General features: G+C 42.6%; 1 protein-coding gene across 2 annotated transcripts in view; it reads left to right on the top strand.

Annotated features, from left to right (window-relative positions):
• Positions 1–25670, top strand: part of ldlrad3 (low density lipoprotein receptor class A domain containing 3) — a 143322-nt gene extending 117652 nt beyond the window's left edge. For both annotated transcript variants that reach the window (XM_080736664.1, XM_080736663.1), the window contains exons 5-6: positions 14081–14495; positions 22179–25670. In XM_080736664.1, the coding sequence (XP_080592790.1) occupies positions 14081–14495; positions 22179–22356 (593 nt within the window). In that variant the 3' untranslated portion in view covers positions 22357–25670. The remainder of the gene's footprint in view (positions 1–14080; positions 14496–22178) is intronic.
• The last annotated feature ends 1468 nt before the right edge of the window (positions 25671–27138 follow it).

Genomic DNA, 27138 nt, shown 5'->3' with positions numbered 1-27138 from the left:
TGCACCTCGCTGCACCCAGGGCCAGGCACACACCATGCCTCTGGCTCGTGCCATGAAACGGGTGGTTGTGTGTGTGTCTGCGCTACCATAGTAAATTCTATTTTTAAGAGTTTGTTTTGCAACCTTTACTCTAAACTGCACCGCTAGCAGTGCAGATTGAGCGCGGTAGACATGACCGAAACGGCCAAACCCCCAAATCGTTTGTAGTCATCCCCCCTCCACACACACACACACCCCATCTTTTATAGATTTCTCCACCATGTGGCACGTGTTTGCTTCGCTCACTCTGGATCAAGATGAAAGAACAGCGCAGAATTTTCTTGTATTACTGTTCTTTTTTATTCTTTTTTATATTTTTTTCAGCGTACACACTTGCATGCAAGTTTGGAATTAGAATTTAGTTTTCTGTTCAACTTTAAGGTGCATGACAGCCTTCAAGTTCATGCATATCGTCGCTGTCGGGTGGAAACCTTGTAAGTCCAAATTATCATCTAAAAAATGAACTAAACTAGTGAAAACAGCCGATCTGCAAGCACACAACAGCCTTGTATGACGAAGCAGGGCCTTACTTTGCGAAAGAACGTACAAATTTGAAACATGGAGATTCGAGGTTTCCACCCGACAATGACAATGTGATGAGAGTGAGCCTGGCTTACTTGCGCCCTGGTCTTTGTTTGTTGATTGCGTGTGTGTGTGTGTGTGTGTGTGTGTGTGTGTGTGTGTGTGTGTGTGTGTGTGTGTGTGTGTGTGTGTGTGTGTGTGTGTGTGTGTGTGTGTGTGTGTGTGTGTGTGTGTGTGTGTGTGTGTGTGTGTGTGTGTGTGTGTGTGTGTGTGTGTGTGTGTGTTTGTGCGTGTGTTTGAAGCCTGTCAACCAGATGGCCCCCTGTTTAGGGTCTCCTATGCAAGCCCTCTCCTCCTCTGGAGGAGTGCCCACCTCCTTCAGGGTGGGGTGGGGGGGTGGGGGGACATGGCTCCATGTCAGTGAAATATTGTGGTTACAGTAAAGTGTGCTGTGCTTGAGGCAAGCCCGATGAATGTGAGCTTTCTGCCCCCTAGTGGGGCTTCTCTGCTCTTCTTTTCTTTGTACACTCTCTGCACACATTGGATGTTTGTACTGTATATCTACTGTAATCAACTTCACCACTTTAACTGCTATTTGCACTAAGTTTGATTGATTGAATCATTTATTTAGACACATCATGAATAACAATGACAAGTACAAACGACACAACATTGCAGCACAGTCCGGTTACACATCCAGTCCAAAAAATGAACATCCCAATAAGACCGGGGGAAATCTCGCTCTTTTGAACGACCGTCATTTCGAGAAAAGAAAAGGAGCGTCGGGAGGGTTAGCGACTCACCCCACGGAGGTTAGGGTTAGGGTAAGGGTTTGGGTTGGGTGTCGAAAAGATGACACGCAGTAACAGCGAAGCGTCCCAATAAGACCTTTACGGCCTTGTTTACGTTAAAATTTAATGCAATAATCAAATGTCCATTATTTTCTTTATTTTAAGTCATATTCTTTAGTTGTTAGCTTATTCATCCTCATGTTGAATGCATGTATATCTTTAGTTTCCAATGTATTCATCCATTTTTACAGTACACATACATACAGTACAGTATGTTGTGTATATTATTTTTTTGGCTGCAACATTAAGGCCCTTTTTTTGCTGTTTAGACCGCATAAAACAATGCAACTCCAATCTGGATTAGGGATGGGACGATAAGCGATATTATCGTTTATCGTGATAAAAAAAACACTCAAGATAATCGTATCGTGGAGATTTAATCTATCGTGATATCGTCCTCCGTCCTACACTGGGATCAATTCACCCTTTATTTGCCGAGCTGCATATCCGGTACCACTTAAACCCTCTATAATTGGTAAAAGGTACTTATAATATACAGTACATAATTGATAGTCTTTTTTCACTCTTATCAAATATCTTTGCCAAAAAATAGCTGATATAAATGCTGATCTAAAAGCTCAAGGCACTGAGTCTTTGGTATGACTTGGCCGGGGATCGAACTCCGACCTCCCGGCCTCAGGGCGGACACTCGCACCACAAGTCCACTGAGCTGGCGTCCAAGGCACAGGTTTCAATATATTATTCAATGAAGTACAAAAAACTGATTAAGACCAAGTTAGATTTTCACCATTTTAACCACTATTTTATGCTTTAACTATAAAAAAATAGTAAATATACAAGCTCACAGTGCAGCACCGAGTGCCGCGCTGCAAGCTTGTAGATCTGCTATTTTTGAAAAATCATGAAAATGTAGGCAAATCTTTGAATATATATATATATATATATATACCGTATTTTCCGGACTATAAGGCGCACTTAAAAGCCTTTAATTTTCTCAAAAAACTACAGTGCGCCTTATAGTCCAGTGCGCCTTATATATGGATCATTCATTGACATTGACATTCCCTTTAGCACAGCTCCATCTGTTGGATGCATAACGCAACGGTAGCGTCTATTATGTGCGCCTTATAGTCAGGTGCGCCTTATATATGAAAACAGTTTGAAAATAGACCATTCATTGATAGTGGGCCTTATAGTCAGGTGCGCCTTATAGTCCAGAAAATACTGTATATATATATATATATATATATATATATTTTTTTTTTAAAGCAAACTTGTGTAAATCTTTGCTTTCCTGGAACAAAATATTTTGAGATGGGGGTCGGAGGTCAAATAGGCTACATATATTTTTAGGGGTTCTTGACATCAAAAAGTTTGAGCACCACTGATCATAGAAACATACGTTTTTCAGAAAACTGTTGGGATTTGGAAGACATTTTTAGGTATTTTTCGGGTTAATGGTTAAAAAATATATATAAAAAGATCACGCTGGCGAGGTCTGTTGCCGACTCCACGCCTTGTGTCTGTACTCTGTTGTTGTGGCTGTAACCACGGCAACAGAGCTGTCAGATGAAGCATCAGCGCTGCATGCCCACACCTGTAATTATCGTCCAGACACTGGCTGTGGAATGATGAGGCCATCCCTATCTGCTAACAGCCAGCCGCAGTCAGGCTGCACATTGCAGCAGACCCTGGGACGCGGGAGCTGAAGGGATGATTACTTTTTAACTCTGTCTCTCGCTTTTAAAAGGAAAAATAAAAAGCATTACTTTTTTAAATCGAAATGATTCGCCACAGCGAAGGGGGAAAGTATGGCACATTTGCGAAACCGCTATCTTCTCCCGCTGGAATGAGCCATGGGAGAGAGTTTCTCAATTCCCTTTGTTCAGAGGCGTTTTAAGTGTGGCAATTAATGTAATATGTGGAGTTTTTCCCCTCTATGTGCGGCGTTTTCCTCATTTCCTTCAATACAGTCAGTGCAAATTCTGTCATGACTCGATGATTAGCATATCCAGTGGCAGGAGGCCAATCAGGATAGAGGAAATTTCTCCATAAAATAAAATAAAAACACACACAAAAAAAACAATAGTTCTCCCGTATCCCAGCAACCACGCGGGCATGTCTGCTGTTGATGTCTCCTGCCTTGATTAAAAGGCAGACAAAGGAGGCGTTCAGTGCTGCTTGTAACCGTTGCATGCTCAATAGCCTATTATGTTGTAACATTGCCTCTCAGCTTGCTTCAATAACTGCACACAACGTCGGTGTGCGCGTGTGTGTGCGCGTGTGTGTGTGTGTGTGTGCGCGCGTGTGCGTGTAAGCTTCTGAGTGCACATACAGTGGCGTCAGTTCAGAAAAAGCTAAGGTATGGCAACATGAAGTATATTCATTTTTTCCCCCGTTTCTATGGTTTGTTCAAGTGCAGCTAAACTTGGCATAAAATAGTAAACGTGCCACAATTAACAATAATGAATTGCACCTGTGCAGCTTATGACCTTCAGAACCTGGGAATATACCATTCTGTCAAGATGGGGAGAATAAAAGTGTGGAGAATACAATTATAATACCTTGTTAAAGTGACCATTTTGTTAAATTTTGCATTTGTAGTTATTTTAATGTAATTTAACAACATAATAACCAGCACAGATAGACAAAGAGACATTCATGGATTTATATTTAAAAGTAACTTTTATTCTCTCCCCCCCCCCCCCTGGACCCAGGGTATGGCAGCTGCATACCACTGCCATACCCAATTGACGCCCCTGTGCACATACTGTACGCCAGTGTTCTGTTTCATTCTCCTATTCTCTCCGTGCGACGGTGTTTTCATTTCATTTGGTATCAGCTCGTAAGGGGTTTTGCTGAGAAAGCTGTCTATATCCACTTTAGTTCTGTGGTACTGTGCTATAATGCGGATGCAGTGTTTCTTTTTTAGAGGGCGTTTGTTACTGAGGATTCCACAGCGCTTGCATAATGTGCTGTGACAGCTCCGTTGCTCAGCCCTTTTCCATCTCATCTTTCTCACCATGCACCTACTGCCGTGGCTCGCTGTCTCTCCATAGTAAAAGGTTTCCGACTTTGAGAAGCTGTGTATAAATAAAACACGCACACGCACACACACACACACACACACACACACACACACACACACACACACACACCTGCGTGCTGCAGACACACAAAAAAAAAAACAGTTGCTCTGGAAAACAGCTGGGTAACACAATAGTCCTGCCCTACTCACAGACTGTATCTCAGTCAATTGTCAGGGGTGTCGCACCAAATTCTGGGCCTAGGGTACAAGGATTCACTGTGGGCCCCCCATGAATGTTCTTCATAGGGGGAGGGGGTTTAACCCATTTAGACTGGGAATGCATTATACGCGTTATTTTGTGCTTTAACTATTGAAACATATCAGATATACAAGCTCACAGCACGGCACAGAGTGCCGCGCTGTGAGCTTGTATATCTGCTATTTTTCAATAGCTTAAGTATTAAATAATTAAGGCCCTTCCAGCTTGGCCCTAGTAACTTCAGTCCCACTTTCCCCCCCTTGTGACGCCCCGGTCGACTGTATCTGTCTGACTGATGGCGTGAAATTTAATGTGATCATAACCGTAATCACAGACACCATCAGACTTGAAAGGTCCTCCCGGGAGAGAAGGGCGTCCTTCCTTTTACGTAAGCCCAATTTACAGTTCTACGTGCGCTGAAAATAACATTTCCCAGCTGAAGGTTATGCTGCAACGTGTCACATTCAGACATTCTTTGCGAACAAAGCGAGGCATTGTGGCTAATTTAAGGTAATTATACCGTAGGGTTCACATAAGTGAGTCAGGCTGGCCTTTGTTGCCCCCTGCATTCACTGTGTGCTTTTCCTTTGTGTACTCTGTCTTAGCACTTCCAATTTCACCTGAAAGTGAATGTCAGAGAAGATAAAGAAAACGTCAAAGTCATTCACCAGATTTAACTGGAGATGTGGAGGAAAACAACAGAGAGGCGCTGTGTGTGTGTGTGTGTGTGTGTGTGTGTGTGTGTGTGTGTGTGTGTGTGTGTGTGTGTGTGTGTGTGTGTGTGTGTGTGTGTGTGTGTGTGTGTGTGTGTGTGTGTGTGTGTGTGTGTGTGTGTGTGTGTGTGTGTGTGTGTGTGTGTGTGTGTGTGCGCGCGCGTGAGTGCGTGAGTGCGTGCGTGTGCGTGTGAGAGAAAGACAGACATAGTGACAGACAGCACATGCTCTCAGCAGGGGGTCTGAGTGACTTGTGTTGTTGGAGATTAGGGATGGGACGATAATCTATATTATCGTGTATCGTGATAAAAACACTCACGATAATCGTATCGTAGTGATTTAATTCATCGTGATATCGTCCTCCGTCATGTGCTGGGATCAATTCACCTTTTATTTGCCGAGCTGCATATTCGGTACCATTTAAACCCTCTATGATTAGTATAAGGTACTTATAATATACGAACTTGATACAGTCTTTTTCTTTCACTCTCTATCAAATGTCTTTGCCAAAAAATAGCCGATCTACAAGCTCGTAGATTGGCTATTTTCAAATAGCCAAGGGATAAAATAAGGCTAAAGTGGTTAATGTATGTTTTTTATATTATAATTTTTACCTGCAAAGTAACTAGTAACTAAACTTTTCAAATAAATGTACTGGAGTAAAAGTACAATATTTGGATCCGAGATGTAGTGGAGTAGAAGTAAAAGTATTGGAAAATGGAAATACTCAAGTAAAGTACAGGTACCTCAAAGTACAGTACTTAAGTCAATGTACTTAGCTACTTTACAGCACTGGTGCGTGTGCACATTTGTGTGTGTGTGTGTGTGTGTGTGTGTGTGGTGCGTGCGTGCGTGCGTGCGTGCGTGCGGAGTTGACATGCTTGTAAGAGCTAGTGTGTAAGACAAATAGAATTCCAAATGTCACATGTGCTAGCTGTTTGTTTATCTCTCGTCCTCTACCCAACCTTTTCATTTGTCTTCATCTCTCTCTCTCTCTCTCTCTCTCTCCCCCTCTCTCTCTCTCCCTCTGTCTTGCTGCATCTCTTTCCGTGCAGCGGCGTGCACCATCGCTCTCTGCGTGACATCTTATGGGGGTAGAGGTCGTCCCCATAATTCTCTCCTTTCGAACACAGGTAATGAGATGGATGCAGGCAGGAGATAATAAAACGGCAAAACAAAAGAAGGAGTGAGGCACAAACTGTGGAAGAGAGAGGAAGAAATTACAGGAGGACAGGAAGATAGGGAGACTAGACAGTTTAATCAAGGCATTCTCTCTCACCGTTTTAGATGATGGTGATATAATTTATAGAGACGCCGCCACTCCCATCCATAAACGTCTAGATGCTCCGCTCTCAGATTGATCACTGATATCATTGATAGTTATGGTGCCCATCAATCTGTCCGTCTCTGAAATCAATGCTTCTACCACTTCATTGACTCCTATGGGAAGCTAATAGCACACCTGCTCCCAGGACGGTTCCCTCAGATGAACTACCTGGAACAAAAGGGGTGGGGGGATTGGAAGCCGTGGTTTCGACTAAAACTATGACGAAAAATGTTTGTCGACTGCGTTTTTTCACTGACGGAAACTAAATAAAAACTAAATAAAAACTAAGCTGTGACCGTTGTGCTTAGGTTCGTTGGCAAAAACGAGCATGTGTAAATGAGATAATATAAATGTAACCAAATGGACCTGTGCGATTCCATTTTGTATGGGTTACAGATGGATAATGAACACTGAGGAATGATACTGTTTAAAGTTCTGGTCTTTTGTTTTGTTTTGTTGGAAATGGAAAATGAGGGCCTTTCCCTCAACACAATCCTGAGGTTTTAAAATTAAAGGTTGAATGAGTAACAATGGAAACCAAACGTGATTGAGACAAAAATGCCGGGAATTTTAGAGAGTTGTTTGGATAAAAAAAAAAGCACAAGTGAGGCGCTTGTGGCTTAAGGTGTTGCTTTTACAGTTCAAGCTGGGTATATCTGTAAAACACTAAAATATTCAGTTCTCAACATTTACTTCCATTATGAACCGTTTTTCACAGCAATTAAAACAATATTGTTTATAGACCTTCATGGTGTTCTGTTCTGTTGAAAGGTGCAGTCACTAGTCTAGGTGTGCAAAGCACTAAAATAATTGCCCCTATCCTGAATAAGATGTCAGGCAAACAAATAATAATTCAAAGATTATAAAGAGCAAACATACTGTAGCAAATCACATAGCACATAGATTGGCTATGTTCGCTAATACTAAATATGGCATAAGCCAACACTATCAAAATATACATAGTTTTGGACAGCTCGACCAGACTCTATGGTGAAGTGAGCTTGCTCTTGGGGTGTTACACATACTTGCCAAAATTAGACTATGAAAATGTCTAGTGGTTAGTCTAGGAGAGAGGGCGAGATCATTTAGCGACCTACAACTGGGTTGCAACCTGGTCGGTAGTTTTCACCGACTGGGTCGCTAAATCTACCGACTGGGTCGCTAAATCTACCGACTGGGTTGCTAAATCTACCGACTGGGTCGCTAAATCTACCGACTGGGTCGCTAAATTTACAGACTGGGTCGCTAAATCTACCGACTGGGCCGCTAAATCTACCGACTGGGTCGCTAAATCTACCGACTGGGTCGCTTAATTTACCGACTGGGTCGCTAAATCTACCGACTGGGTCGCTAAATTTACCGACTGGGTCGCTAAATCTACCGACTGGGTCGCTAAATCTACCGACTGGGTCGCTAAATCTACCGACAGGGTCGCTTATCCACCGACCGGGCTGCTAACCCTAACCCTAACCCTAACCCAAACCCTAACCCTAACCCTAACCGTCGGTAGATTTAGCGACCCAGTCGGTAGATTTAGCAACCCAGTCGGTGATTTAGCGACCCAGTCGGTAGATTTAGCAACCCAGTCGGTAGATTTAGCAACACAGTCGGTAGATTTAGCAACCCAGTCGGTGATTTAGCGACCCAGTCGGTGATTTAGCGACCCAGTCGGTAGATTTAGCGACCCAGTCGGTAGATTTAGCGACCCAGTCGGTAGATTTAGCGACCCAGTCGGTGATTTAGCGACCCAGTCGGTAGATTTAGCAACCCAGTCGGTATATTTAGCAACCCAGTCGGTGATTTAGCAACCCAGTCGGTAGATTTAGCAACCCAGTCGGTGATTTAGCAACCCAGTCGGTAGATTTAGCAACCCAGTCGGTGATTTAGCAACCCAGTCGGTAGATTTAGCGACCTGGTCGGTATTAGCGACCAGTCGGTAGATTTAGCAACCCAGTCGGTGATTTAGCAACCCAGTCGCTAGATTTAGCGACCCAGTCGGTAGATTTAGCAACCCAGTCGGTAGATTTAGCGACCCAGTCGCTAGATTTAGCGATCCAGTCGGTAGATTTAGCAACCCAGTCGGTGGATTTAGCGACCCAGTCGGTGGATTTAGCGACCCAGTCGGTAGATTTAGCGACCCAGTCGGTAGATTTAGCAACCCAGCCGGTGGATTTAGCGACCCAGTCGGTGAAAACTACCGACCAGGTTGCAACCCAGTTGTAGGTCGCTAAATGATCTCGCTCCTACTGGGCAAACAAATAATAATTCAAAGATTATAAAGAGCAAACATACTGTAGCAAATCACATAGCACATAGATTGGCTATGTTCGCTAATACTAAATATGGCATAAGCCAACACTATCAAAATATACATAGTTTTGGACAGCTCGACCAGACTCTATGGTGAAGTGAGCTTGCTCTTGGGGTGTTACACATACTTGCCAAAATTAGACTATGAAAATGTCTAGTGGTTAGTCTAGTCTATTGTTAACCATTGATTGATTGATTGATTGATTGAAGATTTTATTAGAAGTTTGCATAGGAAAAGGTACAGTTTTACAAAAATGGTCACTTTAAAAAGGTATTATAATTATATTCTCCACACTTGTATTCTCCCCATCTTGACAAAATGTTATATTCCCAGGTTCCGCAGGTCAGCTGCACAGGTGCAATGCATTATTGTTAATTCTGGTACGTTTACTAACATTCCAAGTTTAGCTGCACTTGAACAACTGTTCCAGGCTGACAAGAAACCTGTGTAAAAAAAACTGTCAAAACTCTTTTTTTTTCAGACATTGTGAAAATAGCCGATCTACATGCTCAAAACGCCTCGCAGCAGGTTTCTACGTTTTTTTTTTTTTTTTTTTCAGACATTGTGAAAATAGCCGATCTACATGCTCACAACGCCTCGCGTTGCGAGGCGTTGTGAGCATGTAGATCTGCTATTTTCACAATAGAACCGTGTTATACAAAATGTAATGCCTCTTTTCCATGAGGACTCCCATCTTTGCCTTTGCTGAACTGACGCCACTGGAGGAGAGGAGAGGACAGGACAGAGTTGGGGGGGGGGGGGGGAGAGGAGGAGAGAATAAGACTGGTGAGTGGCAGGCGGGACAAAGCACATGGCGTGGTGAGAGGGGGGGAGTGGAGGGTTCTCCAGGCACTCAGATGTGATTAAAGTGGCCTGGCTGAGAGGCAGCACCTTGGCCCCTTGAACCTCCAGATGGGGAGAGGCTTTATGAGCTCTGAGAACACAGGAGAAGAGCCCTGCCAGAGGAGTGTCATTGCAGCGCCTCCAAGGAGGTTATTGATGTATGGACATGCATGCATGCATGCGTGGGCGTGCGTGCGTGCGTGTGACTCTTCATCCATACAGTATGTGTGCATATTTATGTGCTAATTTGACTCGCTGAGAGAGTGTAGAAAATGGATCCTTTCAGCACGGTGCTCTTAGAGGTAAATTAACGCGATGAGGTTTTTATGCCCTAGCTTTCCCATTACGATGCGCATTGCATGTACTGTTTAAGTGCACAGTAAATGGAGCTCACACACGCACACACACACACTAGGGATGGGACGATATGAAAATGTCATATCACGATTATTGTGACCAAGGAAATCGCAATTTACGATATTATCGTGTCGCATTGCGACGCGTTGTGTGCTTGTAGATCAGCTATTTTTTGGCAAAGGCATTTGATAGAGTGAAAAAAGAACGTATAGCCTATTATAAGTACCTTTTGACAATTATAGAGGGTTTAAGTGGTACCGGATATGCAGCTCGGCAAATAAAAGGTGAATTGATCCCAGTGCATGACGGAGGACGATATCATGATACATTAAATCTCCACGATACGATTATCGTGAGTGTTTTTTATCACGATAAACGATAATATCGCGTATCGTCCCTAACACACACACACACACACACACACACACACACACACACACACACACACACACGAGCTACGAATGAGTGAGACCTCTCCTCTCCTTCACCAGTTCCAACCTCTCCTCTCTTCCCTCTCTTCAGCTCCTGTGTGATTTAAAGCAGCCCTTCAGGGCTCTATCACTAATGTACCAAATAGCCTCCCATTGTGAATGTCCCAGCATTGTGAGAGTTCCTTTTATGTGCGCACGTGCGTGTGTGCGTGCGAGCGAGCATATATGTGTGTACGACGTGTGTGTGTGTGTGTGTGTGTGTGTGTGTGTGTGTGTGTGTGTGTGTGTGTGTGTGTGTGTGTGTGTGTGTGTGTGTGTGTGTGTGTGTGTGTGTGTGTGTGTGTGTGTGTGTGTGTGTGTGTGTGTGTGTGTGTGTGTGTGTTGCTGTACTAAGACATAACCGGCCAGTGCAGCAAGCAGCAGCGCTGGGATCTCTTTATTTGTGTGCCCTTTTCTTTTCTTTTTTTTTTTATACTGAAGTAATTATGGAAATACTTCCTCTTTGTTTGGCTTTTCTCTACAGAGAGGCCAGTTCACAATTAATTGGCTGCGTTAGAGGACCCGGCCCATTTGAACTGACAGAGGGGTGGTGGTCAAGGGGAGGCTGCTGGTGGGGTGGGGGGTGTTTTTTTTATTATTGCCCGGCGCCTCATTTGGGAGGCAGCCGGGTGCAGCGTCTGCGTTAGATGAGGTTTAATTAAGGTACAGGGCCTCTGGACCTCAGATTTACACGTTAGCAGGCCGTGTGCAAGGGTGCTCGTTGTTGTGATCTATAGACCAGTGGTTCCCAAACCTTTTAGCTCGAGAACCAAAAGAGAAAATTAGACATTTGCCCGCGAACCAACGTGGCGGTGATCTTTGTGGATCATCTATTTTCACTAGTTTGGGTGAAAACCTCTGCACCTCCCACACCCTACTTCTTAAATGTATTATTAGATTTCTTTATTTTATTCATGAAATAATTGTTTGGGAAACAAGTGCTTTAGATGGTATATGCACTTGTCACACACACACACACACACACACACACACACACACACACACACACACACACACACACACACATTTACACAATGAGATTTTTGATAGATAAATCATTAACACTAATGGCTTTAATCACTAAAGCCAAATTATAGATCAGCTAGAACAGTCAGGTACGCCTGTAGATGTGGAAGATAATTGCTGTGGTTAAGGTCATGAAGCGAGAAGAAAACATAATCACGTTGCTTGTTGTTGTAATGATTCTTACTGTGCCCTGCAGGGAACATGCCTGTACACACTGTGTAAGTGTTGTTGTGTTTTTAACATGGGATTGCTTTTATGTTTAGGCCTTTTTTAAATGTTTAATAGCCTCCTCTCGCAGCACAAAGTCTGTATCCTGCAGTTCACACATTCACATTGTTGGTCATCCTGCTGTTATATTGTCTGCTGTGGATGTAGCTTGCACATGTGGGTGGAATCACAACCCCCTCGAGCCAAACACAGTATCATCCACCCAAGAGGATGTAAGGCGCTATAAGCCTGGGATTCATCCACTGGCTCTGTGTTTTCATCATGTGGGTGTTCGAAGGATATTGACTTAACCTCAACATACATACATATGCTGATGTATCTCACCCTTTCTGCAAACCCTGTGGGTTACATATCTTGTGCATGTACTGTACCACGTGCATGCAAGGGTTGCTAGTTACAGTAGGATAAAATATTCCTCATGTCCCTCAAGGGTGATTTGTCAGTATTTAGCTAGTATTTCCCTCCACACCAAATCTCATCGCTGAAAATAGCTGATCTCATTGAGAGCTTTTAGATCCGCTACTTTTTGCCAGTTGTTTGTCCCTTGAACAGGGACTCTAGGGTTCATGTGGTTGAGTGCTAGTGCACTGCCCTTTCGGAACGTTCATTGTCGGAGGCATGCCCGTTCTTCAAAACAACTTCACACTCAATTCTGTACTCCTGTGCGTCCTCAGTATGTGAGGTCGTTCGGATGAATCTGATTTGTTTTTTTTACGTCTACTCCCTGAACATCCGCCTCAGAGCAATAGCGCTGACTGCCCACTAAGCAGCTCTATGAGTCTCAATCCTCCCTGCACGCTGATTGAAATCAGTCAGAGGAATGTCTTAAGTGCTATTCCCTCTCCTCTTCTGGAATAACAAGGCGCGGAGCTCCACATCATTACAGCGCTCCCCATACCTCATTTCAGTTTGCGAGGTTGGCTTATCCGGTTGTCTTAACCTGCCGACCACAGCTTTCATGCAGTGTAATACTGTGTTTCGCAGGTTGACCCCCACACACAGACACACTCCTCACAACTCCTCACAGAATAACAAATCTCAATTCCTCCCCGGTGTTACTCTGTCTGCTCTCATCTGCAACACCAAGCAACTCTGTTCTTTTATGCAAAAAATAAATAAATTGTAAGCTTGTTGCCTCCCCCAAAGAGTTGCTCTCAACACGTTTCTCTCTCATTTCTTTCTCACTCTCTTTCCCTCCCGACCCCTGAGCATATCACAGGATTCGTCCCAAAATGACTGTGTCTTGTCTGCGGTTCAGCAGCGGTTGCCAGCTCACTTTATATGCTGCTGCTTTTGTTGTGCCCGTCTCAGAGAGCTCTTGGGTAGAAGTCTCAACTGCTGTGGTGATCATTACAGACTCTGGAGCAGGCCCATCTCTATTAAGTCACTCAGAATACATTTCAAACATGAGCACAAAAAAACGAAACACTGCTTCGTATTCAAGTCCATCCGCTCGCCTCCCTGCCGTGTCCCTTCCCCGACACTCTTCTCCCATCTGTTACAAGCCTACCTCCTAGTCGTAAAGGGCCGTAGCGGCATAGTAATACAAGGACCGCAGGTCTGCACTAGAAACGGAGGGGGAGAGCGATTTCTTCTGTTTGGTCCGTTTGATGTCCATTCTATCTCCCTGTTTGTTCTTCTCTGTATGATTACGTACACCCCCTCACCCGCGTACTGGACTTGTCTGTAGCAAGAATTATCCGTGGCCACCGTTGGACAAGGACAGCTAGTCTATAGCCTAATATGTTGAAACAGGCCCAATCTAAGTTTCCTTTTTATGTAGACATTGTCCTTTTTAATAATAAGACAGAAAATATTAAATTCGGTTGGTTATTATAATCACCATCATCAAACGATCAATGGTTTTTTTTTAAGTATAAAGTTGTTAGTCTTTGTATATTTAGGTTATGTGTCATATCTGCCATGTGCAACTTCAAAGCCTATAAACCAAACAGAAATGTAATTGTCAACAACAAAAAACACAATTAAATCGTTAATCGCAATTGTTTGACTGACAATTAATTGTCGTGTAAAAATGTCCTAATGGTGACAGCCTTACTAGTGGGTAAGTCTTTAACCCTGTCCCTCCTCCCTCCCTCCTACTAGCGGGTAAGTCTTTAACCCTGTCCCTCCTCCCTCCCTCAGAAGCCCCCGGCCAGGACTTTGTGACCCTGGACTACCGCCTGCGCTACTACCCCAGCATCACCTACGCCGTCATCGGCAGCGCCATCATCTTCGTCCTGGTGGTGGCGCTGCTGGCGCTGGTGCTGCACCACCAGAGGAAGCGCAGCGTGCTGCTGCCCCGGGGCGTGAGGGGAGGGGGCTCCCACCACCACCACCACCACCACCAGCCCCTGCTGCTGTCCCGCCTGGTGATCCTGGACAGGGGCCACGTGCACCCGGGGGGTCCGGGCCTCTCCCCCGGCTCGCCCACCGCAGCGGCCCAGTACAGCGCTGCCGGCGGTCCCCCCGGCCTGCAGCTGCTGTCCGGGGCTCTGTACCCCCCCGGGCTGGCCATGGACTCGCCGCCGTCGTACTCGCAGGCCGTTCTGGATGTCAGGTTAGCTGGGGAGTTCAATGTGTTTTCTTTTTCCCTTTTTTTTTGGCGTCATTTGACAGACAACTTAAACTAGTCATTCATAATAAACGCTGTTGGGAAACTCCTAGTAAGGAGACATTTGTATTGGTTAGGTTGTTTATCATACAACACAGAGTGCTCAGAAACCAAAACAATTAGCCTGTCGAAAGTCATTTTGTTAACATGTCAATGTCATGCGAGAATGAGCTGAGTTTATATATATTAAAAAAAAAAAAAAACAGGAAAATGGAGAGACAGCCGCTGACTCTCTGCGTCCACGTCTGAAGACGCGTCTTATGACCCGTCTGATGCCGCGTCCGTGCTTAAATAGCGGTCAAGACGCAGCTTTGCGTCCAGGACGGAGCTCCCGCGGCTCAAGACGCGATTCTCGGTTTCAATCACTTCAATCACGTCTTTGCGTCTTCTAGACGCGAAACCGCGGCTCAAGACGCGATTCTCGGTTTCAATCACGTCTTTTAACCTCAAAGACGCGGCTTGGACACTACAATCGCGTCTTTGATCCCAAAGACGAGGCTTGGAATCGCGTCTGGCTGGAACTCGGTGTGGCCGTAAAGGAGACATGTAACCCGCAAAGTCTGCTGTGTGCTGTCCTTGTATCTATTAGATACATTTTACTATTATTTATTGTCAATGGAACATGCTATATTCTACCATATTGTCGGCATTATAGTGTGTCATAACGTTTTTAGTGCGAAAATATATCTTTTCGTTTCTTTTTTTTTTTAGCATTTAAAAAAAAAAGGCAGGTTATATCTGCCTGGATTCATGGCACAGAGCAGAACGTTTTGCCGGTTCGATCCCCGCCTCAGTCACTCTTTATTTCTAAGCACTGTGAAACACGTTTTCTTGCGGCTCCAGACGCGAATCTCGTTTCAATCACGTCTTTGAGCCAAAAGACAGGGCTTGGACCGCGTCTTTGAGCCCAAAGACGGGGCTTGGACACTACAATCGCGTCTTTGGGGGCTTGGACCGCGTCTTTGAGCCCAAAGACGGGGCTTGGACACTACAATCGCGTCTTTGATCCCAAAGACGTGGCTTGGAGGCTACCGCGTCTGGCTGGAACTCGGAGCGGAGTCAAGTTCATTGAAAATAACGGGGCCGTATGTTTTGACGCGGCGCCTCCGTGCGGCCGATGTGTCTAGTGTGTGTTCCCCTTCAGACGTCTGCTGTCTGCTCTCCGTGAAAAAAAAAAAAAAAAGGGTGTCTATTTTATGTATTTTTTGATGGAGAATTCAAATATTACCTTCTTTTTTGCATAGGACAACTCTAACCTGCATCAATTGGTATTTTATAATTGCCAATTGTACCCTATCCATCTAAAAAACAAATTGGATGTCTATTGTAGGTATTTTTTGATGGAGAATTCAAATATGACCTTCTTTTTTGCATAGGACAACTCTAACCTGCATCAATTGGTATTTTATAATTGTCAATTGTACCCTATCCATCTAAAAAAACAAATTGGATCTCTATTGTATGTATTTTTTGATGGAAAATTCAAATATTACCTTCTTTTTTAGATAGGACAACTCTAACCTGCATCAATTGGTATTTTATAATTGCCAATAGTACCCTATCAATCTAAAAAAAACAAATTGGATCTCTATTGTATGTATTTTTTGATGGAAAATTAAAATATTACCTTCTTTTTTTAGATAGGACAACTCTAACCTGCATCAATTGGTACATCAACCTTCTATCTATCTATCTATCTATCTATCTATCTATCTATCTATCTATCTATCTATCTATCTATCTATCTATCTATCTATCTATCTATCTATTTATACTTCACCTTTAGTCAAGAAGAGAGTTCAGCCTCAGGAACTTGCACACCTGGAACTGTGTCATGACTGTGTCATGGAGCTAAGCAGAACTATGTTAAATACTCACAATGAGTCTGATGGACCAATCAGAGTGGTGGTGGGGGGAGGGATCAACAATAGACAGAAACTGGATAATGCTTTGTTAACTGTCCCACCTAAGTCCCTGCTAGTCTGAACAAATCACCTTCCCTCTCATAACACTACTACTACTACTACTACTACTACTACTACTACTACTACTACTACTACTACTACTACATTTATATAAAGCTGCTCTTGCATTTGAATTCAAGTCTGACACAAGTTAAGGTTAACTTAGGTAGTAGTTCATTTTGCTGGCTTTTGTGTGTGAGTGTGTAGGCCCACAAATTATTATAATTGTCTGTCATTAAGTGACTCAAAGGGAGACGTCTAATGGGTGTTTATTATTTTAATATTAACTGTGGGAAGATTATATATATTTTATTTTGCACTTACAGTGTTGTGATATTATTCCTGAAGGAAGAGGGGTATTTTCACAGCCCAGGCTTTGAACCTAAATGCTGTTTACATGCTCTATAAATATTTATTTCTATATAAAACTCAGTTGTGTGGAGTTATTGTGTGCCTTTTCTTGTAGCTAAAGAGTCCATTTGTTCACTAGACATTAAGTCAAGGTTACTATTTTGAGTTGAAGCCAAGTGTTTTATTACTTTGTGGTTTAACATTATTTAAAAGGCAAATTCATTGTTATGGTTACTTTAGAAGACTGCTTTTGCATTCATGAGTTAAAAAGAGAGCCAAGCTAATTCAAAGAGTTAAGTTAAAGGAACACAAAACGTGACTTAACTCACAGCTGCCATTGGACAGACAGTTATAACATACTCTTATCTTTCACAGAACAGACAATTATCATTTATTTTATCTATTTGAGACATGTAGCTGCTCTAGGGGAAATAGAGCATTAATTTGGGATCAGCCTATTCAATTGATAATGACCAATGGGTGCCAGTTTCTAAGTAGTTAAGCATATTACCATAACAATATATGTGGCCTAGACATGGATATTGCCCACTCAACTCGTAATCTACAGAAATGTCCACCACGTCACACAGTATAAAACCTAGTAGAGAAATCTGCCTTCTCCTGTATTGTATTAGTGACATTCATTAATAAATAGTAAAATAACAGGACAGAGCAGAACAGGCCTCTGCTGTGTCTTTATTATGGGTGCATTCCAATGCAAATGGATACTCTGGAACAATCTGAAACAATGTATCTTTCCTGTGGCTGTTATAATGAACACAAACAGATCAGAACGTAATTTAACATTAACCAGTTACATTTATCATACAACAATGTAAGGGATGGATTCCTTTCTATTGTGTGAGTTACTTAAATGCTGATCAATATGTGAATCTGGCTCTTATCAGGTGGGTGTTTTCTCTCCCTGTCCTGTGCTGTCCTCAGTTAAACCAAGACAGTGCTGTTGTCACCAATGTGGAAAAAGCTTCAGCTCAATTTATTATCTCAAAGTAGACCAGAAAATACACACAGGAGAGAAACCATACGGCTGTGTCCAATGTGGGGAAAAGTTCAGTTTAATGGCTGCTCCGAAAGTGCACCAGAGATTTCACACCGAAGAAAAGCCTTACTGCTGTGAACACTGTGGCAAACGTTTCACTGTAAAATCTAGCCTCGTACAACACAAGAAGATTCACACTGGAGAGAGACCTTACTGCTGTCACCAATGTGGGAAAAGGTTCACTCTGAAGACGGCTCTGAAAAGACACCTGAAAATCCACACTGGTGAGAAGCCATATACTGCTGTGTCCAGTGTGCGAAAATGTTCAGTGATATGCATCATCTTCGGTGTGAAATCTCTGGTGCACTTTCGGACTATCTTTTCACCACATTGGACACAGCCGTATGGTTTCTCTCCTGTGTGAATTCGTTCATGTATTTTGAGATAAGACAATCGAATAAAGCTTTTCCCACACTGGTCACAGCAATAGGGCTTCTCTCTAGTGTGAATTCTCTGGTGTTCTTTTAAAATCCCCTTTTGAACAAATCTTTTCCCACACTGGTCACAACAATAAGGTTTCTCTCCAGTATGTGAACGCTTGTGATCTTTTAGCAAAATACTTCCCACATTGTTCACAGCTGAATGGCTTCTCTCCTGTGTGTATTTTCTGGTCTACTTTGAGATAATAAATTGAGCTGAAGCTTTTTCCACATTGGTGACAACAGCACTGTCTTGGTTTAACTGAGGACAGCACAGGACAGGGAGAGAAAACACCCACCTGATAAGAGCCAGATTCACATATTGATCAGCATTTAAGTAACTCACACAATAGAAAGGAATCCATCCCTTACATTGTTGTATGATAAATGTAACTGGTTAATGTTAAATTACGTTCTGATCTGTTTGTGTTCATTATAACAGCCACAGGAAAGATACATTGTTTCAGATTGTTCCAGAGTATCCATTTGCATTGGAATGCACCCATAATAAAGACACAGCAGAGGCCTGTTCTGCTCTGTCCTGTTATTTTACTATGTATTAATGAATGTCACTAATACAATACAGGAGAAGGCAGATTTCTCTACTAGGTTTTATACTGTGTGATGTGGTGGACATTTCTGTAGATTACGAGTTGAGTGGGCAATATCCATGTCTAGGCCACATATATTGTTATGGTAATATGCTTAACTACTTAGAAACTGGCACCCATTGGTCATTATCAATTGAATAGGCTGATCCCAAATTAATGCTCTATTTCCCCTAGAGCAGCTACATGTCTCAAATAGATAAAATAAATGATAATTGTCTGTTCTGTGAAAGATAAGAGTATGTTATAACTGTCTGTCCAATGGCAGCTGTGAGTTAAGTCACGTTTTGTGTTCCTTTAACTTAACTCTTTGAATTAGCTTGGCTCTCTTTTTAACTCATGAATGCAAAAGCAGTCTTCTAAAGTAACCATAACAATGAATTTGCCTTTTAAATAATGTTAAACCACAAAGTAATAAAACACTTGGCTTCAACTCAAAATAGTAACCTTGACTTAATGTCTAGTGAACAAATGGACTCTTTAGCTACAAGAAAAGGCACACAATAACTCCACACAACTGAGTTTTATATAGAAATAAATATTTATAGAGCATGTAAACAGCATTTAGGTTCAAAGCCTGGGCTGTGAAAATACCCCTCTTCCTTCAGGAATAATATCACAACACTGTAAGTGCAAAATAAAATATATATAATCTTCCCACAGTTAATATTAAAATAATAAACACCCATTAGACGTCTCCCTTTGAGTCACTTAATGACAGACAATTATAATAATTTGTGGGCCTACACACTCACACACAAAAGCCAGCAAAATGAACTACTACCTAAGTTAACCTTAACTTGTGTCAGACTTGAATTCAAATGCAAGAGCAGCTTTATATAAATGTAGTCGTAGTAGTAGTAGTAGTAGTAGTAGTAGTAGTAGTAGTAGTGTTATGAGAGGGAAGGTGATTTGTTCAGACTAGCAGGGACTTAGGTGGGACAGTTAACAAAGCATTATCCAGTTTCTGTCTATTGTTGATCCCTCCCCCCACCACCACTCTGATTGGTCCATCAGACTCATTGTGAGTATTTAACATAGTTCTGCTTAGCTCCATGACACAGTCATGACACAGTTCCAGGTGTGCAAGTTCCTGAGGCTGAACTCTCTTCTTGACTAAAGGTGAAGTATAAATAGATAGATAGATAGATAGATAGATAGATAGATAGATAGAAGGTTGATGCACCAATTGATGCAGGTTAGAGTTGTCCTATCTAAAAAAAGAAGGTAATATTTTAATTTTCCATCAAAAAATACATACAATAGAGATCCAATTTGTTTTTTTTAGATTGATAGGGTACTATTGGCAATTATAAAATACCAATTGATGCAGGTTAGAGTTGTCCTATCTAAAAAAGAAGGTAATATTTGAATTTTCCATCAAAAAATACATACAATAGAGATCCAATTTGTTTTTTTAGATGGATAGGGTACAATTGACAATTATAAAATACCAATTGATGCAGGTTAGAGTTGTCCTATCTAAAAAAGAAGGTAATATTTGAATTTTCCATCAAAAAATACATACAATAGAGATCCAATTTGTTTTTTTAGATGGATAGGGTACAATTGACAATTATAAAATACCAATTGATGCAGGTTAGAGTTGTCCTATGCAAAAAAGAAGGTCATATTTGAATTCTCCATCAAAAAATACCTACAATAGACATCCAATTTGTTTTTTAGATGGATAGGGTACAATTGGCAATTATAAAATACCAATTGATGCAGGTTAGAGTTGTCCTATGCAAAAAAGAAGGTAATATTTGAATTCTCCATCAAAAAATACATACAATAGACACCCTTTTTTTTTTTTTTTTTTCACGGAGAGCAGACAGCAGACGTCTGAAGGGGAACACACACTAGACACATCGGCCGCACGGAGGCGCCGCGTCAAAACATACGGCCCCATTATTTTCAATGAACTTGACTCCGCTCCGAGTTCCAGCCAGACGCGGTAGCCTCCAAGCCACGTCTTTGGGATCAAAGACGCGATTGTAGTGTCCAAGCCCCGTCTTTGGGCTCAAAGACGCGGTCCAAGCCCCCAAAGACGCGATTGTAGTGTCCAAGCCCCGTCTTTGGGCTCAAAGACGCGGTCCAAGCCCTGTCTTTTGGCTCAAAGACGTGATTGAAACGAGATTCGCCTCTGGAGCCGCAAGAAAACGTGTTTCACAGTGCTTAGAAATAAAGAGTGACTGAGGCGGGGATCGAACCGGCAACCTCCGGTCAACGGGGCGGCCGCTCTAGCGACTGAGCTAAACGTTCTGCTCTGTGTCATGAATCCAGGCAGATATAACCTGCCTTTTTTTTTTAAATGCTAAAAAAAAAAAGAAACGAAAAGATATATTTTTGCACTAAAAACGTTATGACACACTATAATGCCGACAATATGGTAGAATATAGCATGTTCCATTGACAATAAATAATAGTAAAATGTATCTAATAGATACAAGGACAGCACACAGCAGACTTTGCGGGTTACATGTCTCCTTTACGGCCACACCGAGTTCCAGCCAGACGCGATTCCAAGCCTCGTCTTTGGGATCAAAGACGCGATTGTAGTGTCCAAGCCGCGTCTTTGAGGTTAAAAGACGTGATTGAAACCGAGAATCGCGTCTTGAGCCGCGGTTTCGCGTCTAGAAGACGCAAAGACGTGATTGAAGTGATTGAAACCGAGAATCGCGTCTTGAGCCGCGGGAGCTCCGTCCTGGACGCAAAGCTGCGTCTTGACCGCTATATTTAAGCACTGACGCGTCATGAGACGTCTTCAGACGCGGACGCAGTCTGCGACGGCTCTTGCTGGGAAAATGTGTGTGTGTGTGTGTGTGTGTGTGTGTGTGTGTGTGTGTGTGTGTGTGTGTGTGTGTGTGTGTGTGTGTGTGTGTGTGTGTGTGTGTGTGTGTGTGTGTGTGTGTGTGTGCGTGCGCGTGCAAAGGCCTTAACAGCTGTGTGTCGATAGCGTTTGAATTGTAAAATGAGTTAAGCTTGCCTAATCATAATCACATAAATGTGTTCCCAGAAGAATATAGGATTTATGATAAACACAATATGATATGATAAATATAATTTCATTTATTTGTTAGCTTATATATAGTTATAAAGTATTAATGAATATCTCACAAGAGTGGCATCCCCTTGTCCAGTCTTTATGCAATCATGAAACAGAAAAATCCCTCTGAACATGTCTTTAATTGACAGCATCTACTTTTTACCTTCCATCCTTCCAGCCGACCTCCCTGGTTCGACCTTCCTCCCCCTCCGTACCTCCAGGACGGAGAGCTGCCGTCAGAAGGAGAGCTGCCGCGGTACGAGGCGGTGCCCACAGCGCACACCTCCGCACCTCCCACACCCAGAACTGTGGCCTCCTCGGTCACCCACCAGAGAGAAGAGTCCCAGCAGCTGTAGTGGCTCTCTCTCTCTCTCTTACAGTATGTAGTTTGTGCATTAGAGCTGGAGTATGACTGTTAGGACTGAAGGACCAGGCCCGCAAGGCCACGGGAGACTGGAGTTGAGGCTGTCGGCCCACCCTGGGGAGAGCCCAGAGCATCCACCCATGCTGTAGGAGGTCAGCAGGGACCGGGAGACAGGACAGGACCCTATTCTTGCCACCTACACTATTGGCTGAATGAGGAGCATGACTGAAATACACACTTCCCCCCTCCCACACCGGCCCTCACCCTCAGATATTGTATGATGGTGACCTCTGCTGGAGATATAGCTGCACAACACCTGAATGTGCTCTCCCCACACAAACACATTGTACAGCACCTGTATCCCCCAAAGAAGAGACATTGAGCGTAAACTGTCACATGTATCCTATATAAACATCATCTACTGACAGTGGCGGAGTGCTCTAAGTGGTCATTATGCAGTGTATACGTTGTGGTATAGCTAGCATTAAGTGTATGTTGTGAAAACACTATAATGCTGTCATTTCCTCCTTTGTGTAAAATATTTCTGTAGCAGTAGGAGATAGGGGTGGGCGATATGGTGATAATTATCGTGGAGACGATACAATGATATGCCTTTTCAGAGATATCATATATATCGTGATACAATTGAGGGAGCCTTGTAAAAAATCCTGTTTAATCGTTAATACAGAGATTCATTGCAGAATTCAATTTAAACCTGCATTTTGGTCTAAATCAGTAGTTCTCAAACTTTATAATGTCAAGGTTTCCACTTTGGTTTCATTTGTATACTGTCAGAGTTACATACTTGTAAAGTTCAATTTAGACCTCCCAAAAGGAACCCAGAGAGTCTAGTTTTTGTCAAGTAACTTGAAAATTGTTCCATATCGCCCACCCAGTTGGAGATGTGTATCATAGCGCACTTCTTAACCACTTAAACCCTCTATACTTAGTAAACTAATACTTCAGCTCTGGGGTCGGCTTTGTACTTGGTCCACTCATTTTGTCCCTCTACACCAAATCTCTTCGCTGAAAAGAGCAGATCAATGCGTGTGAGCTTGTAGATCTGCTATTTCCTGGCGAATGTTTCCCGAAGAATAGGGATGCTATCAAGTGGTTAAAAACCCATTTCCTGCTACACTGTTCTTTTATCTAGAACGGTATTTATCATAAATCATATCATAATAGATCTACATTGTTGCTTGGTTCATCTCCTTGAGGCTTAATGGTCTGAATTGTTTTAAAAACAAACCAGCTAAATGCTAGACAAAATCATATATTTTGTTTTTGTTTACAGTTACATTTGACCTATTTCAAGGATTGCAGTAACATAACATATTTGTTCCTTGCTTTCTATAATTAGTTCAAATGAAATTAAAGTTGTGTAAAGTAATTTTAAATAGTCCTGTAGACTATAGTTTTTGAATTGGATTACATATTACTCTTGACATAATTTGTGGATTATACAATGCAGGATCATTAGAGAGATCTACTATAGCTAGATCATTACTAATCAATAAGGATTTGTAATTTCAGTGTACATGAAAACAGATTGTGCAGATAAAACAGTTGTCAAAAACACGTAACTTTGTTAGAACTGAAACCCATTTTTGGCAAAGTGTTGCTGGGTTGTGTAGACAGATTTGTTCTTCTCTCCATTGTTTTCAATACCTTGTGCCTTCGTTTTCCTCCTGACTAATACCCAGACAGTATCTAATTATAAAAAGGACCATTGGTGTGAGATTTAATTATATGAGCATAAAGATCTATATAAACATCTCATTTTTTGTATCATTCCCATAAGTAAACAAACCATTGGAGCAAGTCAGATGTGTCAGAATCTCAGAAATAAAGTTGAAGACAAATTGTGTCTACAGATTTGATGAAGAAAAAATATATTCTTTGGAGGTCTCATGTTTTGCGAACCACCGCAATGTCAGAGGAAAAGTGTCATATCAGATTGTTCAAGTTCACTTTAGGTGCATGCAAATTTCTGAACCTTAATTCAGTGTTAAATTTAATTTGCAATGTCGTTTCGCCAGAGGTCCTTGTACAGAGAAGGTGACCTTTGGTCAGGATAGACTTTAGGGTCCCATCCTAATTTACAGTACACTTTAAGACAGAATAAGACATAATAGAGCCATAATAAGAAATAATGTGTTAATTAGAACTAATATGTTTTATTAGACAGAAACAAAGACAGAATAGCAGAAAGAGCGGATACATTCTCTGGCACCGGCATCTGCCGCGGAACTGACGTGGCAAGTACCGCCATACGACCAGCAGTCGCACTGCATCGCCGGCGATAGGACCGGCAGTTTGACCGGCAGGTCCCGTCGCGGTAAACTGCGGGTCCGTGCGGTGGTGGCTGCCGCGGCAGTTACCAGCGATGCCGGTCCTACCTACCGTTCCGTGCGGCGACCGCCGGTCCTATCGCCAGTGATGCAGCGCGACTGACGGTCGAACTGCTGGTCGTGCGGCGGTACCTGCCGCGTCAGTTGCCGGCAGGTGCCGCCGCCGGTGCCAGCGAATGTATCTGCTCTTTATGCTATTCTGTCTTTGTTTCTGTCTAATAAAACATAGTTCTAATTACCAACACATTATTTCTTATTGTGGCTTTATTATGTCTTATTCTGCCTTAAAGTGTACTGTAAATTAGGATGGGACCGACTTTAGTATGTGTATTGTTATTCAACGACTGAAACCTATCTGAAGGATGTGTCTATATAAATGTACTGTTCTCTTGTCCTTATCATTTCATTCTTTTTGAAGGTGCCCATTTGCTATTGTACATAGGTAGTAAGGAAAGGAGAGAAATGTATTTAAAAGCACCATCAGATTGTGTATGTATGAGTTTAAACTGAGAAGAGAGCCTGTTTTTGTATCTATATGCCAGCAGTAATAATACTGACTCATAAAAAAAAAAAAATCTAAGCCAAAGATAATCATTTACTGATGAACCCTTTTCCCAGGATGTACTGTGTCCCTCCATAGCAATGACAAATATGTTTCAAACAATTTGTGCCTATATGATCGTTTTATATATATATAAAATACACAAAAATGTATTGGAAAAAGAGGTGAATTAATGTTACTTTCTATAGAACTGGATAATGATTCTCAGGACAAAAGTTGTACCACTTTTGCTTGTTCCTTTTGTTTGTACATTTTTGTCACGATGGCCTATCAGCAATTCGTTAAAGACCTTTTTTTTTTTTTATTATTCCTAAGTTCTAATAAGGACAGCTATTGTGAGTATTTCAGGTTTTCACTTGTTTTCCATTATCCCCCCCCCCCCCCCCCCGTATCCTGTACATACATTGAAAGTAAAGTTCTGATTCAGATGAAAATTGTTTTTGTCTTTTGTACAAATATTAGAACTTTTCAGCAGCCAAATAATGACTTGTGAAAGATGCATTGTAAGGCTTATTGGGATCAGTATCATGTCCAGACTTGGAATTTTGTCATTTTAGGGTCAAGGCCATTTGGCCTTTGGTGTTGTCAGTTTCTTTTTAGGGCACAGAGGCCAAATACCAGGGCAGGAAGGCCATGGCCATCAAATAATATTTTTAAAAAAATCAATTTGGTGGCTGCATGCTACCATTTTAGGTGATAACGCTTTCACCTTTTTAGGTAGAAATGTTTTCACCTAAAAAGTGATTTTGATACTAGGTGCTCATAGTCGGGTGATCATCTACTCAGGCTTTTGGGAGCACCCTAGACAGTTGTTTAGTTGCTTGATTCAGTATTTAGATATTTGATACGCAGGGGCGTCACACCAAATTCTGGGCCCTGGGTAGAAGGATTCACTGCGGGCCCCCCATGAATGTTAACTATTGAAAAATAGCAGATATACAAGCTCACAGCGCGGCACCGAGTGCCGCGCTGCGAGGTTGACATGGTTGGTGCTACAGACTCCAAATTTCGCACGCAGATAGCTCAGACCTTTGCCTACGTTCTTAGCTAGACCTCGACCCGACCCGATACACAGTTTTTCGGATCCGGCACGAAAGGTTTGGAATCTCCGTATGCGGAGATGACTGACATCGGGCTGTTCCGGAGCAAGCGCTGACTCATTGTGACATCACTTCATAAAAGGCTCTGACATCACATACGCCACATGAGTCAACAAAAAATCTCTGTGAGTGTGTATGTATGTATGTATATATATGTATGTATGTATGTAATCCGCGTATCTTGAGAACCGTTCGTCCCACCAGCTTCAAATTCAGCGCGCGTGTTCCCTGCCGCAGCAGGTAGTGCAGTGCCCGGCCTCGACCCGACCCGATACGCGATTTTTCGGAACCCAGCGCAAAAAGTTTGGATTCTCCGTATGCAGAGCTGTTGTCTGACATCAGGGTCTTCCGGAATCGGCACTGTGTCTGCAGAGATCTCCATATATTGGCATGAAATGGACGCAGACAGACAGAAACAGATATATCCATATATGGGCATAAATGGACTCAGGCAAACAGATGGTCAAAATGGATCCTATGACAACAGGTATAATGGGGTTTGCATTACACAGAATTCGGCACACACGTTCCCCGCCGCAGCAGGGAGTGCAGTGCCCGGCCTCGACCTGACCTGATATGCGGTTATCCGGAACCAGCGGGAAAGGTCCGGAATCTCCGTATGCGGAGCTAATGTCTGACATTAGTGTTTTCCAGAACCGGCACTGTGTCTGCAGAGATCCCCATATGGGCATAAATGGACACAGGCAGACAGATACAGATATCTACATATATGGGCATAAATGGACACAGGCAAACAGATG

This window comes from Nannobrachium achirus, assembly GCF_963921795.1.
Source record: "Nannobrachium achirus genome assembly, chromosome: 11".
Taxonomy (NCBI): domain Eukaryota; kingdom Metazoa; phylum Chordata; class Actinopteri; order Myctophiformes; family Myctophidae; genus Nannobrachium; species Nannobrachium achirus.
This window is presented reverse-complemented; position numbering and strand designations above follow the sequence as displayed.